The sequence below is a fragment of the Triticum dicoccoides genome, chromosome 7B (genome assembly GCF_002162155.2).
Source record: "Triticum dicoccoides isolate Atlit2015 ecotype Zavitan chromosome 7B, WEW_v2.0, whole genome shotgun sequence".
Classification (NCBI taxonomy): Eukaryota; Viridiplantae; Streptophyta; class Magnoliopsida; order Poales; family Poaceae; genus Triticum; species Triticum dicoccoides.
In genome coordinates this window covers 614421475-614438146 of record NC_041393.1, presented here as the reverse complement: position 1 = coordinate 614438146, position 16672 = coordinate 614421475, and the positions used below count along the sequence as shown (strand labels likewise).

At 46.9% G+C, this 16672-nt stretch overlaps 2 protein-coding genes and 1 pseudogene across 2 annotated transcripts; 1 reads left to right on the top strand and 2 right to left on the bottom strand.

Annotated features, from left to right (window-relative positions):
* The first annotated feature begins 601 nt into the window (after positions 1–601).
* On the top strand, positions 602–1558 carry LOC119341224. The gene is made up of 2 exons (XM_037613091.1): positions 602–1155; positions 1192–1558. The coding sequence occupies exons 1-2, from the start codon at positions 602–604 to the stop codon at positions 1556–1558; spliced, it is 921 nt and encodes a 306-aa protein (XP_037468988.1).
* A 368-nt stretch (positions 1559–1926) lies between these two features.
* Positions 1927–6652, bottom strand: LOC119339259 (protein PECTIC ARABINOGALACTAN SYNTHESIS-RELATED-like). The gene is made up of 11 exons (XM_037611383.1): positions 6311–6652; positions 6175–6225; positions 5987–6071; positions 5106–5182; positions 4795–4883; positions 4551–4670; positions 3549–3665; positions 3162–3305; positions 2949–3072; positions 2657–2848; positions 1927–2474 (listed from the first exon to the last, which is right to left on the bottom strand). The coding sequence occupies exons 1-11, from the start codon at positions 6635–6637 to the stop codon at positions 2112–2114; spliced, it is 1689 nt and encodes a 562-aa protein (XP_037467280.1). The 5' UTR covers positions 6638–6652; the 3' UTR covers positions 1927–2111.
* Positions 6653–13724: 7072 nt separating this feature from the next.
* On the bottom strand, positions 13725–16352 carry LOC119339225 (annotated as a pseudogene).
* Between the last annotated feature and the right edge of the window lie 320 nt (positions 16353–16672).

Sequence of the window (16672 nt, the reverse complement as noted above, 5' to 3'; positions counted from 1 at the left end):
GCTCGCGCGCGACCGGCTAAAGTTTCAGCCGGTCGGACGGGCACAAACATTTCCTATATACTTCACTAAAACATGAAAAAAAGAACTGCTGGTTCTCAAAAAACAAAGGAAATTTTCAGTCCATTTTGAGCTGAACTGAGATTTGCCTTGTGCGTTGGATAACGGAAAACGGAAAAGTGTCCGAATTGAACTTGGAATCGGCAGGTTATCAGGATATATGTTGCTCCGGAACTCAATTTGGAGTCGGCACAAAAGATTTCACAGCACGGCAGCAGACATGCATGGCTGCTTACCTTAACACGCCGCGCGCGAGATTGTCTCTAAAGTCACTCTAAACCCTAATCCCTTAAGTCGGTCCGGCATGTCGCGGCGGCCGCAGAGCTGGACCAGGGACCTCAGCAGCGGCGAGCCCACGAGGTTTCCCTTGGGCGCCAGCCAGCAGGCGGTTGTCGCCATCGCCGAGCTCGTCGACTGGGCGACAGCTGACGGAACCGACGAGAGCGTGCGCGTGGCCGTAGCCGTACACGCCAACACCGGCGAGGAGATGGAGACGTTCGTGCTGTCGCCGGAGAGCCCCAACTTGGTACTGAGGTCCCCGGTGATGAACCAGGAGTTCTCGCTGGAGGTCTACTCCGCTGCCCACGCCGTCGTTCGGCTATACGGTTTCCTTCTCACAGTGCCACCTGAACTGGGGACGGCCGACGACGAGCTCGACATGAGCTGCCCCGGCGATGACGAGCTGGTGGAAATGGAGTACGTCCCCGAGGGGCGGTTTCTTGGAGGACCGGCGCCGTGGTTCGCCGACGCTGGGTGTACGGCCGGCTGCATGCGGGTCGCCGCCGTGGACGACCAAGAAGAAGACGCAGACAGCAAGCAGATCCTGGTGCTCTACCGCTACGCCCCTTTTTCAGTATCATCGGACGGCGTGGTAGTGCGAGGGAGCACCAAGAAGCACCTGCTCCGGTTCATGGCCACCGGCGACCACACGGCGAGGTCGCTGGCGTGGGCCGGATCGTCTCTGCCCCGGCTGATATACCCCGGTCACTTCAGCGAGCAGCTCCAGGAGCTATGGTTGAGCCTGGCGGCGCAGGTGAGCGTGCTGCCGCGGGCCGCGCGCGTCGAGGTGTTCGTCGACGTCGGCATCCTCCGGAGGTCGTTGTTCGTCGATGACGTCGACGGCATGCTCTGGAGGTCGTACTACACGCCCGAGCGCATGGAGTGGATGCGCCCCGCGCTGGAGGACATGGTGGAGGAGCCGTGGCCCGTGCGCTTCACCGGCATGGAATTGCACCTGCCAGAGCCGATGCGGCGCGACCATGATAAAGACGAAGCCAACGATGATATGGACGCCGGTGAACGGCCAGTAAAGCGAAGGAGGGTTGTCGCCGCCGGGGAGGATTGCCCCATCTGCTTGCAGCTGCTCGAGGGCGACGACCTCGCCGCGTGGCCTGGGTGCGGCAAGCCCCACGTCTTCCATGGCGCGTGCTTGGAGAGCGTCCTCGTGGAGAGCAAGACGTGCCCTATGTGCAGGCGCACGCTGTACGTCGAGCCTAAATAAACTCTAAAGCAAAGAGGCTCGACGTTCGGCAAGTTGTAGTACAAATGTCCAACTAGCTGTTCTTCCGAAATTATTTGTTCTGCTGAAGGATAGCATTCTTGGGTTTCATAGTCAGTTCATCAATGAATGAATCATGTCAACTGTATTTGATTTGATTAAGGAGCTGTTCGGGAAACCACCAGCTCCGCCAAATCCAAGGATCCGCGGAGTATCCGTTTCGCCGCTCCATAAATTTGAACTGCGGCTTGGGCTGCTCAGGGAGCGGAGTCACGGAGCAGGAGGGACTCCGAACAGGCCCTAAATCTCTGTAACTACACCGTTGAAGTGAAAATTGTTTGTTCAATCATGTAATTATTATGCACAAACTATTTTTGGGAAATTCATATGCATCAGCTGAACTTTCATATACATGTAGTGTTTCTAGATGAAAAACTCTACACAAACAAAACTGGACGTGAAAAAAAATAGTTATATGAACTTACAGTTATAGGATGGATCTGTATGAACAAAGGAATTAATTAAGCTATGCACAATCACTTGTAGTCTATATAGTTTATGCTCTACACATGCAATGGGAGAGAGGGTTCTCCCAGAGGTCATAGTGCGGGAAGGTGGCCTCGGGGAGGCCTGTTCGTGTCTGGTGAGTGATCATCACATCCTCCACGAAAGTCGCCCATGGCATGTAGGGGTCGCCGAAGAACTTCGACATGAGCCCCTTGTCCGGCTTGATAGACTTGAGCCTATGCCGCCCCATGTAGCGGCGGAACCCGATGATCAGCTTTGCAAAATTGCCGCCATGGGTCATGACGAATACGTCCGACTTCAGGCATACCAGGAAGTCCAATGCAGCAAGGCTGGTTACATGCTTCTTGAAATGCTCTATCTCCTCCTTGCTTGCGAGATCTTCTTTGGTAACCTGCAAGCAACAAAGATAATGGGTCAGTTGTCTCTACAACAAATCCACCTGCTGATGATTGCTTGCCCATCAAAAGGTAATTGTCTCAGTTTCCTTTCTGAATCTGTAGTTTCCCATTATGTCCATACAAAGGCACTTTGAAGTTTGAAGGCAACAAACAGGATTTGCAGTAGAACACCTACCAAATTGGGGAACATATTCCTCAGCGGTGCCATTCTATTGTTTCCACCATACACTTGCCCTGATGCAACATATATCTGAGTCTCCTTCGTATATCCCATTGCACGCAGAATGAAACCTATTTCCCCAGGCTCAAGCGGGCAGCGGCCTTCTTTTCTCTTTTCCAGTGCTAAAGACCAAAGGTGAGATCCATTCTGCATATATACAAGAGAAATATATGTAACTACTGTACTCTGTGACCTTATTCTCCTCAGGCTAAAATCATTGTCTAGAGAATTCATATTAGTACATCACCTTGAAGCGTCTTGGCCATTGTTTCTGTCTATATTCAGCCATCATTGCTTTCTCCTCTCTGGTTCCAGCAAAATCACAAAAGGATAAACCCACCATTCCTTTCTCGAATCTAAGATGAAGAGCCCTTCAAAAGCAAGAATAACTGATGGTGAGATATGTAAAAAATTGCCGACTCCAGGGCAGGTTACTCTGAAGATCACGTGCTACACTTACATGTATGGATTTACATTTCCAGTTCGATTCCGCATCCTTGTTGCCAGCTTGTCAGCCATTTCTTCAATGCCAGGTAGAAACTTTAATGCGTGATAATTAACTCTACACCTGAGCCGGTTTATCTTCATTGGAACATTATCATATCTGAAATAATAAGTTTACATTACACTATGGTCACAAGTCGTGAACAAAGTAGCAAGAAATAAATAAACTGGGTGGGGTGAAGGGCCAAGGGGGGAGAGGGGTAATAGGGAGCAATATACTTGACCACAAAAGACTCTAATGTGAAGATTTAGTCACAGGGCTAAGCAGTTATGTAACAAATCTGAAGATATATGATCAAGATAAAGCCAGAAAACATCTTCATAAAATGATGTGAAGACTTACCCCAATCTATCAACGAATGGCTTGATAGACATTATCTTTTTCTCTTTGATCCTTGGAAGTACATTATCAACATAAAACTGCGCTGGTGCATATTTTGGGATATTTTTTACAGTACGCCTGTTAAAATCAACATACATAATTAGACGTGACAATTAAGTATGAAAATATGTAGGCACGAAAGGAAAACAACATCAGCAAGCAAAAACAAAGAAACATAAGCACATTTATCAAACCATGAAGTAAATGTAGAAATAGGCACCATTTAGCAGCTGGCAGTACTAACATTTAACAAAATTTCACACGCAGTAGTCACAGAAATTGGCAGAATTTAATCATATCTGGCAGACAGACCAGATGTATTGAATGTTGATACTTGATAAGCCAGGTTGCAAGTAAAAGGAACTATATGTCAGCCAGCAAACTATCATGCCACACAATATACCAGTGTCAACTAATTATGAATAACACATATGACAGCGGCTACTGTAGTTCAAACCGCTATAATAAAGTGGGATTGCAGTATCGACCAGCATGGCAAAATTATCTAATGATTGATAAAAATGTCACAAAGTGGAATGAGCAGAAGCAAAAAACCATTGTGATCCGCTTGCACCCTCAGAACTCACGCATCCAATATAATAGTCTGAATTGGACAAGCAGACTTATACTTGGGGAGTCAATTATGAGGTTTGAAGCAGAGATGACTCTAGTTGCGCTGTTATTACATTAGCAATTTATTGCATAGCAATATAACAAACATGAGAAATGCGTATGTAAGTTTGTAAAGTGCAGAGCACAAACAAGCAGCCGAAGTCACCTAGTTGGCTTGTTCAGATTAATACGCTCCAAGAGTAATTCCCTCTCTAACAATATTAGTGTCGATTTTAACAAAAGAAAGCAATGCTTTAAAAATGAATACCATTCATGTGTTCAAACTTTAGTATCAAGCTTTCAAACTGAAGGCAGCTAAGACAGACCAAAAGATGAAATGAAGAAACTAACCTTATACTGGTGAACAGCTCATCTTTTTCTGTGAACCAGTCAGGAATATCTCGAACAATGCGCACATCATCCTTCAAATAATTTATAAAATGATCTACATCAAAGATATCTTCAAATTTCCTGAACATACAACGTTGTCAGATATTAAACACTTGCCAGGAGCTAACATGATAATGGATACAAATTTCAAAGGGGCATAAGCAAGGAGGAGTCCATTCAAAAGGAAATCAGAATTATCACTTACGTTTGATCTTTCCATATTTGATCCTGCTTCAGCACAGGCAAAATAAGTGTGGCGTTCATTATCTTAGCAATTGCGACAGCATTACATATCTGCGAATATATCAAGTAGTGCAATTAACTGACAGTATTTGATACAACTTAGGCAAGGTAACATTTACTACATAAGCAAATGTTGCATAACAAGTCATTAAATCTATGTCCTTTGAAACCGAAGCATGGAAATAATAACAATAATAATAATAAGAATGATGATGTTATTAAGGCCCAAAAAGGTTCAATAAACTGATAATTGTGAATAGGGCACATACGTACAGCTATGCGTTGCTGGTTTAATCCACCCTCAGCATGAATAAAAATATACCCAGAAGTTTCGTTCTCTGACACAAGATCTGCAGAATAGTAGAGAGAAAAGACAAAATTGATACTCATCAGGATGCAACCATGGTTTCAGTGAATGGTTTTTGTATTTTTCTTAAGTTATCATGATGAACAGAAACAGAGGACAGGCACCCAAACAGTTTCACTTCAATCTTAGTCAAGCTATGTAGAGAACTCCTTATCCCCAAGAGGAAGCAACATGGAAAGGGGTAACAAGATTTGAACGACCTGTTAAAGAAAGAAATGTAGAGTATTTTGTTTCTGGGTTCCCTTTCCACTTGTGCTCTCACAAATGATATCATAATTGTATCCTCATCTCAAGGTAAGTCATTATCTTTTATCTCTCCAGCCAGCCAACTTACGCTTGGTATATCTTCTTACCAAATATACTACGTCTAGCCTCTAGTGTTATTTCTATTTTGACCAGTGAGGGGTATTATTGCCACTATCCCATTCTCTGGGAGGGGGAAACTAGCACTTTCGCACTAGATGGTTAACTCTTAAGTTTTTTTCTGAAGCCTAAGACCAAGCCAAAATTCTAGGTGAATGAAAGGGCAACTGCAGTTCAGCCCTTGATTGACATCAACACAACTTACCCTTTAGGATAATAGGATGCAGGTCAACTGTTCATGTTACTTATGGTCCTGATCAAATTTTATCAACTATCCAGGCAGCATATCGACTTTGCGGTAGTATGAACATAAATGGAAAAGACACCCAACAAAAATTATATGGAGAATATACAGCCATACAGTTATGGAACATCTTTAATCGCATTCGGCATTTCTACTGGAGCGATCAACTTCAGCACTTGCCTGAGATCTCGTCGCTGCGTCGCTCAGCACACGGCTTCCAAGACGTGGCGGCGGCATGCGGATTCTCCCACAGAGAGTTGCTCACCTGAACAGTAACAACACCAAGCCAAGCCGAACAAACAAACGGTAAAACAGATTGCACGCACAGATATCCACCGAGATGCAAGCTGAGATCAACATCACTTTACCCCGGGGCACTGGAGCCGAATCCCATCCTTGCGGCACAGGTAGGGCGCGTTCTAGGGTCCAACAACAACACGAATGTAAGCAAGCATCAGGGATCCCGATGAGACGCAGCGAAGATCGACGGGATCGGGGACTCACGAGGCGCGACCAGACGGAGGGGGCGGAGACGAGCGCGCCGAGGGCGACGCAGGCGAGGACGGCGAGCAGGATCCGGTAGGAGGGCGGGGCGGAGGGCGACCGGGGGTCCTCCAGCGCGAGGAGGGCGCTGACGGCGGCCGGGAGCGGGTACCTCTGGTGGAGCGGAGGGGGCGGGCGCAGCGCGCCGTCCTTGCCGCCGTCGCCGCGTGGGGAGGAGAGGAAGGGAGAGGATGCGGAGGCGGAGGCGGCCTCCGCGTCGCGCTTCGCGGGCGAGCCGGAGGCGCGGGCCGCCGCCGCCGCCACCGTGCCGTGCCGCAGCTCGGCCATGGCTGCGTCGGTGCGAGGAGTGGGAACTGTTGGGATCTCCCGAGTGTGGGTAATCGCGAATCCGCGACCAGGTTCTCGTTTTCAGCGGAAATTTCGTCAAATTTTCGAAAAGTTCAGCAAAAATATTTACACAACTGAAATGGGAAGATGATCTGAACTCCTAGTATGCTCCCGGAAACAGTTGCTGAATTTGGGTCATTTGGATGAACTGACATCATCAGAACTGAATTTTTGGTATGCCCATGGTGTCGACTGTGTTCGAAACTAGGAATCCCCGTTTGTTGTCGACTTTTGTACTAGCTATTATGCACTCGTGGCATTTGATCGGTTAGGACTTATACGCAATCAAAATTGGCACTCGTGTCATTTGACTGGCCGGCTAAGTTTCGCGGCAAAGCCACGGGGCAATGGGTCCTTCCGGATTGGATTGACCTCACCCGCGCTTCCTAGCAGAGTTAGATGGCCTTCCCGACTGCGTGCATAATTGCTCTCTCGTTCCGACGGTGGGAAGAAATTTGTACACGCCATCGTGTGTGCAACATGGAGGAGGGAAAGAATCATCCCAAGACTAGTTTGTAATTACAGTTTCTTTCAAAACTGATGAAATCTTAAAAGGCAAGATGTCTACCCTGGATGTCACCCCAGCGGCGAGAGCTGGCATATCTCCCACGCTTCCATGGCCGGCGCCGGCAGCTGGGATGGTGGCCCTTTCTGTTGATGGTTCCTTCCAGAAGGCTGACGGTTCTGCAGCTGCTTGTATGGTTCTAAGGGATAGTGAAGGAGCAATCCTTTTCGCAGCCTATCCATTTATCTTCCACTGCAATGATTCACTGGAGGCGGAACTACATGCGTTAATGCAAGGCATGGCACTAGCTATACAACATTCGGTCCTTCCGGTGGTGGTGCAGTCGGATTCCTCTGAAGCCTTATCCAGCCTATCAAATAGTGCGCTCTGCAGGTCAGCTTATGGCCACCTAGTGTTGGAAATCAAGGACTTGTTAGGTACCAGGGAGTTTTTTCCTCTGAAGATTAGTCGTTCTTAAAATAGAGTTGTCGACCGACTGGCCAATTATAGCCGCACAGAGCGAACTACTGTTGTGTGGTTGGACTCAGTACCGCCGTGTATTGAGGATATGTGGCCTCAAGACTGTAACTCTATAATCTTGCAATAAAACTCCCTTTACCCCCGCAAAAAAAAAGTGTTTCTTGTAACTTGGATGTTTAGTAACAACATAGTGTTAGTTATAATATAACAAAAAGGATGCCTCAAAGGGATCATGTGAAAAGTGTATGACTAATGATAGGCATTTTGATAATATCACAGTTTTATGCCTTTTTTAACTCTATGGTTTTATGCTTCATACTAACATGTTGTAACGAAAAGAAATAATCAAAGCAAAATGTCCAAGCGTCAATTCAAAAAAATGGCATATATCTACGAACGAGGATTACCATTTACATGACCATATTGTCCTATGAACCATCAAGTGGAGTGTGAATAGTTGTGGAGGCAATGGAGCCGGCACCTGCGTAGGCGATCGGGCGGATACATGAGGAGTGGGAGAGCATACCATGCCCCAATGTTGTGGCAAGTAGGAAAAAACACGTGCGGCCCCACTTTGCATGCATGCGTCTAACTAGTGTGGCCAAATGGTCAACATAGGCTGAAAATGTTGAGCTCAATGTCCATATTGTCACACTCGGAAGTATTCACTTACCATAAGTTTAATTTCTGAATGTGCTTGACGAATGTGTATATAAGATACAAGTATAATGGTTGTAGGCGCATTTTATTCAATCCATTGCGGATGTAACTTGCAAATTGTAGAGTTCGCAAATGTGTTGATGTGATTATGAAAGAAAAATGGTTGTGATTGTTTTTTAAGAAAAACATATGCCTCTAATCAATATACAGAAAAGTGCCAAACATAATAGTTAATGAACATAACCATCCACCGCGACATATGTGCTTGCCAAGGTCAACGGCCATTAGGGAACCATGGCCATCATTATTCGGTCAGGATAAGCAGGGGAGACCTCTAGGTGGGGTATGTTTCCTAACAATAACACCTCATAATCCCTTGATCCAGAACTCATAACGTTTTGGTTGGGTAATTAGAGTTAGGGAATGGGAAATTAAAAATCTATTGTGTGGTTATTAGGAGGACTCTAACATTGATAGTGCATGTTGCTACGCCCATCCAGCTTGATTCATGCATGATAGTGTTTAAAATTATGTTAAAATATAAGTAGACAAGTAATAATATTTTATTATATTATATTGAGTGTATTTGTAGTGTAAGTTGTTACTTATGATTGATCATATTTTTATGTGCATTTATAGTGTAAGATGTTAATTATAATAGACCATAATGTTTGTGTTTCGGTGTCCATCGATTTGTCCAATAAACTGAGACATATTTTCGCAATATATATGTCGTGGGATGACCCCGAGTAGGCCCAAGACGGAGATACGACGCTTCAGAACATCGGGGCATCCAGCGTCCCTTGGTCCGGCTGCCCGGCTGCTCCGACCGGCTCGCCATCCGGCTGCTCCAGCTGGTCTGCTGCGCAGAGTCAACCGATGCATCGACCCTACACCAACAAGACGGCCATACCGCGGCCATACCATGGCCACTATCGCTGATAAAGCATACACTGTTCACTTGTCATACCCAACATCATGTATAGTGTTACTTGTCCTTGGACACTAATGCATAAAGTAACCCAGAAAACATTGCCTTGGAGAGGGAAGTCATTCCCTTGCCCAAGAAGGCACTTACTTGGCCAAGGGGTGAGCACTCTCACACACACATAAATGCTCACCCACGACTCCTTAGCCACACACTCACGCATACATCCATCCATGCCCATTCGGCCACACAAGGAAACCCACGCCCTCTCACACTCACACTCATATGCATGAGGCATGAAGCTCATAGCTCCCCACTACCTTCTGTAAAAAGGCTTCAGGAGTAACTCTGTATTGCTACATATTTCACATATATTTCAGAGATGCAGGAGTAGGGGTGTTACCTCCCAGCGAGGGCCTCAAACCTGGGTGTTTGTCATTCATATATGGAGGAAACATTATTCATTTTTTTTAAGATGTGCTGACAATAAATAGAGAATGGCTAGAAGTCTAAACCGTTTCCCAAAGTATCGTGTCAAGAAAATAGATAAATGATAATGCATTTGTATTGTTGAAAGCGGGAGCCAAAAGACGGTGGTGACGAACTGGATTAGATTAGGATCAAATAAATGCTAATGTTCGACACAGCAAATAGGTTCAGTTATTAAACTTTGTAACAAAGCATACATAAAGTGGCAAAGCACCTGAAACAATTATAATTTTAAATTTCTATACATACTTCGAGGTGCTTAAGTGAACCTGGTTGAAGTATTTTGTGTTGAGGAAACCCTTCAAATTGTTCCAGATAAACTTGAACATACTGCCCACATTCACAACAAAAATATGATGCAAGTTGAACACACTGCCCACATTCACACAAAAAAATGATGCAAGGTATGTAGTTTTAAAATTTAAAATTATTACTGCAACACACCATAATACTTCTTTTAAACTATCATACTTATACACCATTACTCTACACTCTAGCAATGCTCGAGGCAAAGCACATCACGGTTAGGAGAAATAGGTAGAGTTAGAGTGAATAAACAAAGGTTAACCTGCCCGGAGCCATGTCTTAACTCCGGTGAGAGCGGGATGAAAGACGATCATACCATGGAAAACTTGACATAATCCTAGTTGCCACTGAATATACACAGGGTCCTTATTTAGGGCATGAAGCATGACCAACGGCGACAATCAATCACCCATATAAACACCACCAGAACATAGTTTGTGATATCAACAAAACATGGATCACTCCCAAATGGTTTAAGAGTTTAGGTGGAAAGGATACAAACCCAACGCAACGAACATGGCTGCCGAAGGTACATAGAAGGGAGCAAAATATATGGAGGCCAAAAAGGAAGGAAATAGGGCAATGGCATACCTCCTCGACCGCCGCTGCGGTTACGCATCGCAGACGGATGAGCTTTATCGCCATTACTTGCCCGCCTCCACGCCTAGTCCGCAACCTTGCGACCTCATTGACTGGCGGCTGTTTCCCTTTTCTTAGACGTCTTTGTATCCTCGGGCGCTACATGGGCATACCTTTCGACAGCGGACTGCCATCAGTCACCTATCTCTCTTTCTCTCTAACCTATGGTGGGACTGGGAGGGGTGGGGGTTCGCAGAGCGGAGGAAAGGGTTCACAGAGGGGAGTGGATACAGAGCATAATCACCACCGTTCTTTCGGAATACGACGTTAACCCGTAGCAGTGAACGAGAGGCATCCGATTTGACCCTTGGAATAGCAGCCCAAGGACAGTCGGCCCAAGACCAGCCCACACAGGAGGAAATGATGCATCGGACGGTCAGGCATGTCCAAGCCGCAGGATCCAACGGCGAAAGGCCGCGGACGCGTGAGAGGACTAGGGTTTAAGTTTAGTTTTACTGTCCTAAATAAAATTCTTCTAAAAAAAGAAAGCTTTTATCACTGATAAGTTTCCTGCTAGCAGTAGTAGTACTGGAGAGGAGCCCGTACCAAACTCTAGTACTAGTATCCACGCGTATATTATGTTCCAGAATCCAGAGCTGTAGCAGCTAGGTATTCATTTTCATCTCCTGCCGCCGCCTCCCCTACCTACAAATGTCTGCCAGCACAGCGCCCTTCTCGCCATGACGCTGTTGGAGGTCGGGAGCGTGCCTCGCCGGAGGAGGACGGCGCCTAAGCCTCCACCCGCCGCCACAGGCATTGGCCGCCATGGGTCGACGGACGCCAAGGGGGGCGGCGGATCTTGCGGCTGCTCCGCGGCGTCCGTTGCCGCCGCGGCGGCGCAACGGAAAGCCGGGGAAGAAGGAGGGGAGCGCGAGGGCGAGGGGAGGATCTTGGCCGCGGACCAGAGCCTGCCGCCCGGCCCCGCCGCCGCGCTCCGGCCTCACGTCGCCTGCCGCCGCCGGGCCCAATCTTCCCCAAGCAAGAGGCGCAAGAAGCGGCGTCGGCTGCTCGACGGCGTGTTCTGGGCCGGCGTCGGCATGGAGTCCGCGCCCGCCACGGCGGCGGACGACCCGTCGCTGGACGAGATCGGCGTGGTGGACGGCGCGCTGCGGGACATCCTGAGGGACCTGGGCGCGTCGCGGCCGGTGCGCGTCTACGGGAAGTGGCTGTGCAAGACGGACCGGCTGCTGCAGCAGCACCGGCTGCTCATGTCGCGCAAGAGCTGGCGGCGCGGCGAGCCGTTCCCGCTGGACGAGGCGCTGACGGCGGAGGAGAAGCCGAGCGTGCAGGTGCAGGCCTTCGACCGGCGCGGCAGGCCCTACGTGCTCGGCCTCAAGAAGCTGGGCTGCAACGACGCCTACCGCCTCATCGCCGGCTGGGGCAGCTTCCTGACCCAGAACGGCCTGGACGTGGCGGGCGACGCCAGGGCCGAGGACCTGGAGCCGGCCATGGTGGAGCTGTGGGCGTTCCGGTCGCCCGCGCTGCAGGTGGGCGTCGCCGGCCAGCCGCGCGGCCCGCTCGGGCTCGTCGTCATGCACTACCGCCAGGGAGATGCCCCGCACGCCGACGCCGCCATCGCGGAGATCCTCGCCGCCAACGCCGGGAGCAGAGCGGCGCGGCCGCCCCCATTGCCGATTGCCAGTGACAGCGAGCCGGACGAGAGGACGCTGGAGGCTGCGCAAGGGTTGCTAATGCTGAGCGAGAGTCCGGTTGATTTCGCTTGTAGAGAGAACACCCGGCGCCTGGCATCGTTGATCCTTTGATTTCCCTTGTAGTGTTACTGTCCTGTGAAATGCTACAGATGAGCATTCCGAGAACCATATACTGTTACGGCTGTTACTGTCCTATGAATTCTGCACCTTCAAAGTCTGCAATTTTGCATGTCATACACCCCCTATCTTTATCTCCTCTGTGAACATTCCATCGCAGACACAAAAACATTCCATTACAGGCACAAAACTGTGGAGAAAGGATAGCCAAAGTGTTCAGATTTTGGAAATTAAGAAATACACCTACTCCCTCGGTCCCATAATGTAAGACGTGTGACATGTCTTACATTATGGGACGGAGGGAGTAGGATTTTTGAAATCAGCAGCTTAATAAGATCAGAACATGAACCATTTTGCATCCCATAGCTTTTTCCTCACGATCAAGAGTTCAAGACTCTTTCTTTCATCGCCTGACCAGAGCGTGCCTTTCTTAGGTTTCACCTCGGAGCTGGATGATCAGTCATCCCATCTCAGCGCCTGTACAAGCTTCTTGATGTGGTCTATGACAGCAACTTCGTCTCTGATAATGGCGTGCCGTGAGGCCTCATGGTGCGGTTCATCTGGACCAGCAGAATGACTCGCTCGTTCAGTATATATATATAGCATAGCAAGAACCATATAAGTAAATAAATCAAGCAATGGTCAATTGTAGGAGTATGTAACAGTAGTAGGAAGTATCCAGTATGGAAGTTCACAGACAGACCAATGCAGAAGTTTCAGTGATTACCACGAACCCGAGACAGCAAGCATTATCGTACTAGTCCAAGAAGAGGCTCTGGCATGAATGTGTATCAAGAATGGAAACTACTGGGCAAGACAGGGCGCCCGATGTGGAGACAGGCATCTGGCTTTTCATCTGCTTGCAATTGTATACGTACTATATATACAATGTATCCTGCACCCATCAGTTAAACCCCTTTGAGAAGCACAAAATGTGGTTCTCGTATGGTTTTCATCAAGACTTGCCACATTGTTGACCTATTTCTGCAACTAAAACCTCTTTCGGTCAAAAAACTAAAACCTCTGATATAGTTATAAAAATTATACCTTGTGTGTCACCGAACAACACAGATTCTAAGAATTTAATTATACAGTCACTTAGCCAGTGCTGAAACAATCGAATCTGAAATGAATGCATGGGAAGTATTAGGACAGAAGGTGTTGCACAGAAATCTTACCAGTTATGGATTGTCCCTATTAAACCATGGTCATATATGATCTTCAGCTTTCCAGATTCCATGAAAGGGACTACACTCATTACCAAGACGTCCTTTTTTCCCATGGTGATGCTACAAATCATCCAAGGATCTAAAAGCTGATCTACCACAACTAGTAAACCAGGAATTACATCACAATTGACCAAGTGACCTTCAATTGCATCTTATAGTTACCACACACCATGTTCTCGCTGGCATAACAGGTTGAGCTTTGAAGCAAACCTAACAGTGTGGTGAGAGAGCTCATCGCCACCTTCAGGAGCAACAGTCACCAGGAGCATCTCACCTACAGATACACATACCACGCGGCACGCTGTTTGCATGACTTGATTGTTGCCGGCAGTAAGCAAGCCATTCGCTCTGCTATCATGTAACACAGTTTCACATAGAACTCTAGTGGTGGTAGCAATGATCTTACCATGGAAATCAACAGGCCCCTCAAGGATCCTGATCCCGACAGTGCCCTCCACCGCGTCCCTAACAAATGCAAAGTTCATCTCCAGTGTGCTGTGCATGCTGACAAGCATGTCTGTTTCGACCCCATATTCGAAGTTTGATGTCTGTCTTATAATGCCATTAATCTGCAGCATTCCTTTGCTGAGTCTTTCATCCTTGACCTCCCTCCCATGCACATCCTTAACCTTCCGATTGATTTCAAAGAACAGCGAACCGCAGAGCGCAAGTCCTCTCTTTGGACCAGTCAAAATCAAAGAATTGTCCTTCAAAACAAGTACAAATAGATAAATTGCTGGTGTTATCTTTTGGAATGTCTATGTTTGAAATCGAAGCTTTTAAATTTCTTTGCTTGAGTTTGAACGAGGAAACAAAATTACCAGAATAGATATACTTTTCAGGCACGTTTCACATTTGCATGCATTTTGTCTACTCTTCTTAATCACACAAGGGTTGTGGTACAGCAAAACTGAAATGCTGGAGTATTGGCAAATCATAGGCCACCTAACATTATTCGCTAAAAGGGAAGACTTTATAGTATTTGGTGGACGTTAAAAACAACATATATTAAACTGATAATATCAGCACAGCAAACATGACATACCCATCTATGAGGTCCATCGTTTAAGTATATAATATGCCGAGCCTAAATAAGGATTAATCATGTGGAACACATTTAAAAAATCATTGAATAGTGTTCCCCATAGATAAATACGAGAATTGTCTGACGGTCCAGTTATAAAAGAGATTTTACTCTACTTTATACCATATCTGCACCCATATAGTATATAGTATCCGATAGAATATATTCTTTGTTGGATAATCTTATTGGAGTTTTCAATCACACAAAGTTGCAAATATGTTTCATGTGCCTACAATCCATTGACGATCATAAACCCTCCATTACGAATTCACTATTCATATTTCAAATAACTGTACAGATGACAGATATCAAGAGCAATACAGTGAATACACCACCGGGAAATTATATGTGTATAGAAGTGCATTGGCTATCATGCAAGCAAAATATAAGTAATACCTCTGAGGTGATGGACTGGCGATTTTTCTTGTCGCGCCGGAATAGATAGACACATTTGCGATCCAAATCATCCCTGGCTATGACCGTACCATAGACATTAAGTGGGTAGCCATAGTCAGAGGAAACAATCTTGACTGAGAGAATATTTGCTGAGTGAGACAATGGGAATCCCTCTCCGAAGGTTTTGTGAGTATGGCGCATTGGGCCATAAGGGGCTGTGAAAAGAGAGGAACACACCTTTCAAATACGTACATGAATACCAACACATTACACATGTATAAAATGAACGGATCCATTGCCAACAGAAGAGTGTGTGTACATGTGTAATCAATCATTTAATTGTCACTATAGAACAGGTAAGAGTTGAGAGGGCAGGCCTGGCGCAGTGGTGAAGTCCTCCCCACTTGTGCCAAGAGGTCCTGGGTTCGAACCAGCCTCTCTGTATTGCACTTTGCAGGGGTAAGACTAGATTCCTATAATCCCTCCCCAGACCCCACCTTGTGTGGGAGCTTCTATGCACTGGGTCTGTCCTTTATAGAACAGGTAAGAGTTGAATGGCGTAACATGAATTGTATTGGTGTGGTGCTCTTTACGTTGTAGTAAACTTTACTAGCGTTACAAATTTCAAGAATGAACTGGATGGTGGATGAACTGGTATGTTATCATGGTTGAAAAGGCCAGCAGGATTTTTACAGCAGGCTGCAAACTTACCCTAGTTGTGCAACCAGGTAACTCGACCACGCATATACTACTCCTTTAAGCGAGTTTCTGAATTCTGAACCGACGGACTCACTAGTACAAAGCGCAATACCATGCTAGAATTATTAGTGTTGTGTGCAAAATTACACCGGTACAAAGCGCCCCCCAAGGTTGGCAACGCGCAATCAACAGCGACCCTGCAGGAGAATCGGTTGGGGGACGCGGGGGCTTACACTCCTTGTTGAGATCGAGTCTGGGATCGAAGCAGAAGCGGGTGTACACGTGCTCCCTCTGCTTGGGGTCGTACTCGCTGTACCTCGGGTTGAGAGGATTGACGCCCACCGCCTCCTCCGCCGCCGGCTGCGGCTGCGGCTGCTCCGGCTCCGGCTTCTGCTTCTTCAACAGCTGCTCATCCGCCTCCCGATCCCTTCCCGTGGCAACCGCCACGGGAGGAAAATCGCCGCCGGCCATCGGAGGGAGGAGGGCAGAGGAAAGGAAACCACGACCGAGCGAGTGGGCCGGCCCACTTCTCAGAAACCAAGAGAAACCATCGGCCGGTTTTTTAATATTTTTTTTTGTTAAAGGAAATCCACTGAAAAATGTTACCGTTAGGCTCTGCTTGGATTTATTTTATGAGTTTCCTTAGCCTATAATTTTCTACAAAAATTACAGTTTTAAATCTCGTGAGGTATTTAAATCAAATAAATATTTGTAATTTTAACAACTTTTGGGGTCCCAGATATTCTTGTTATTTTGTAGTATTACTCAAAATATCTACTTCAGACCTCGCT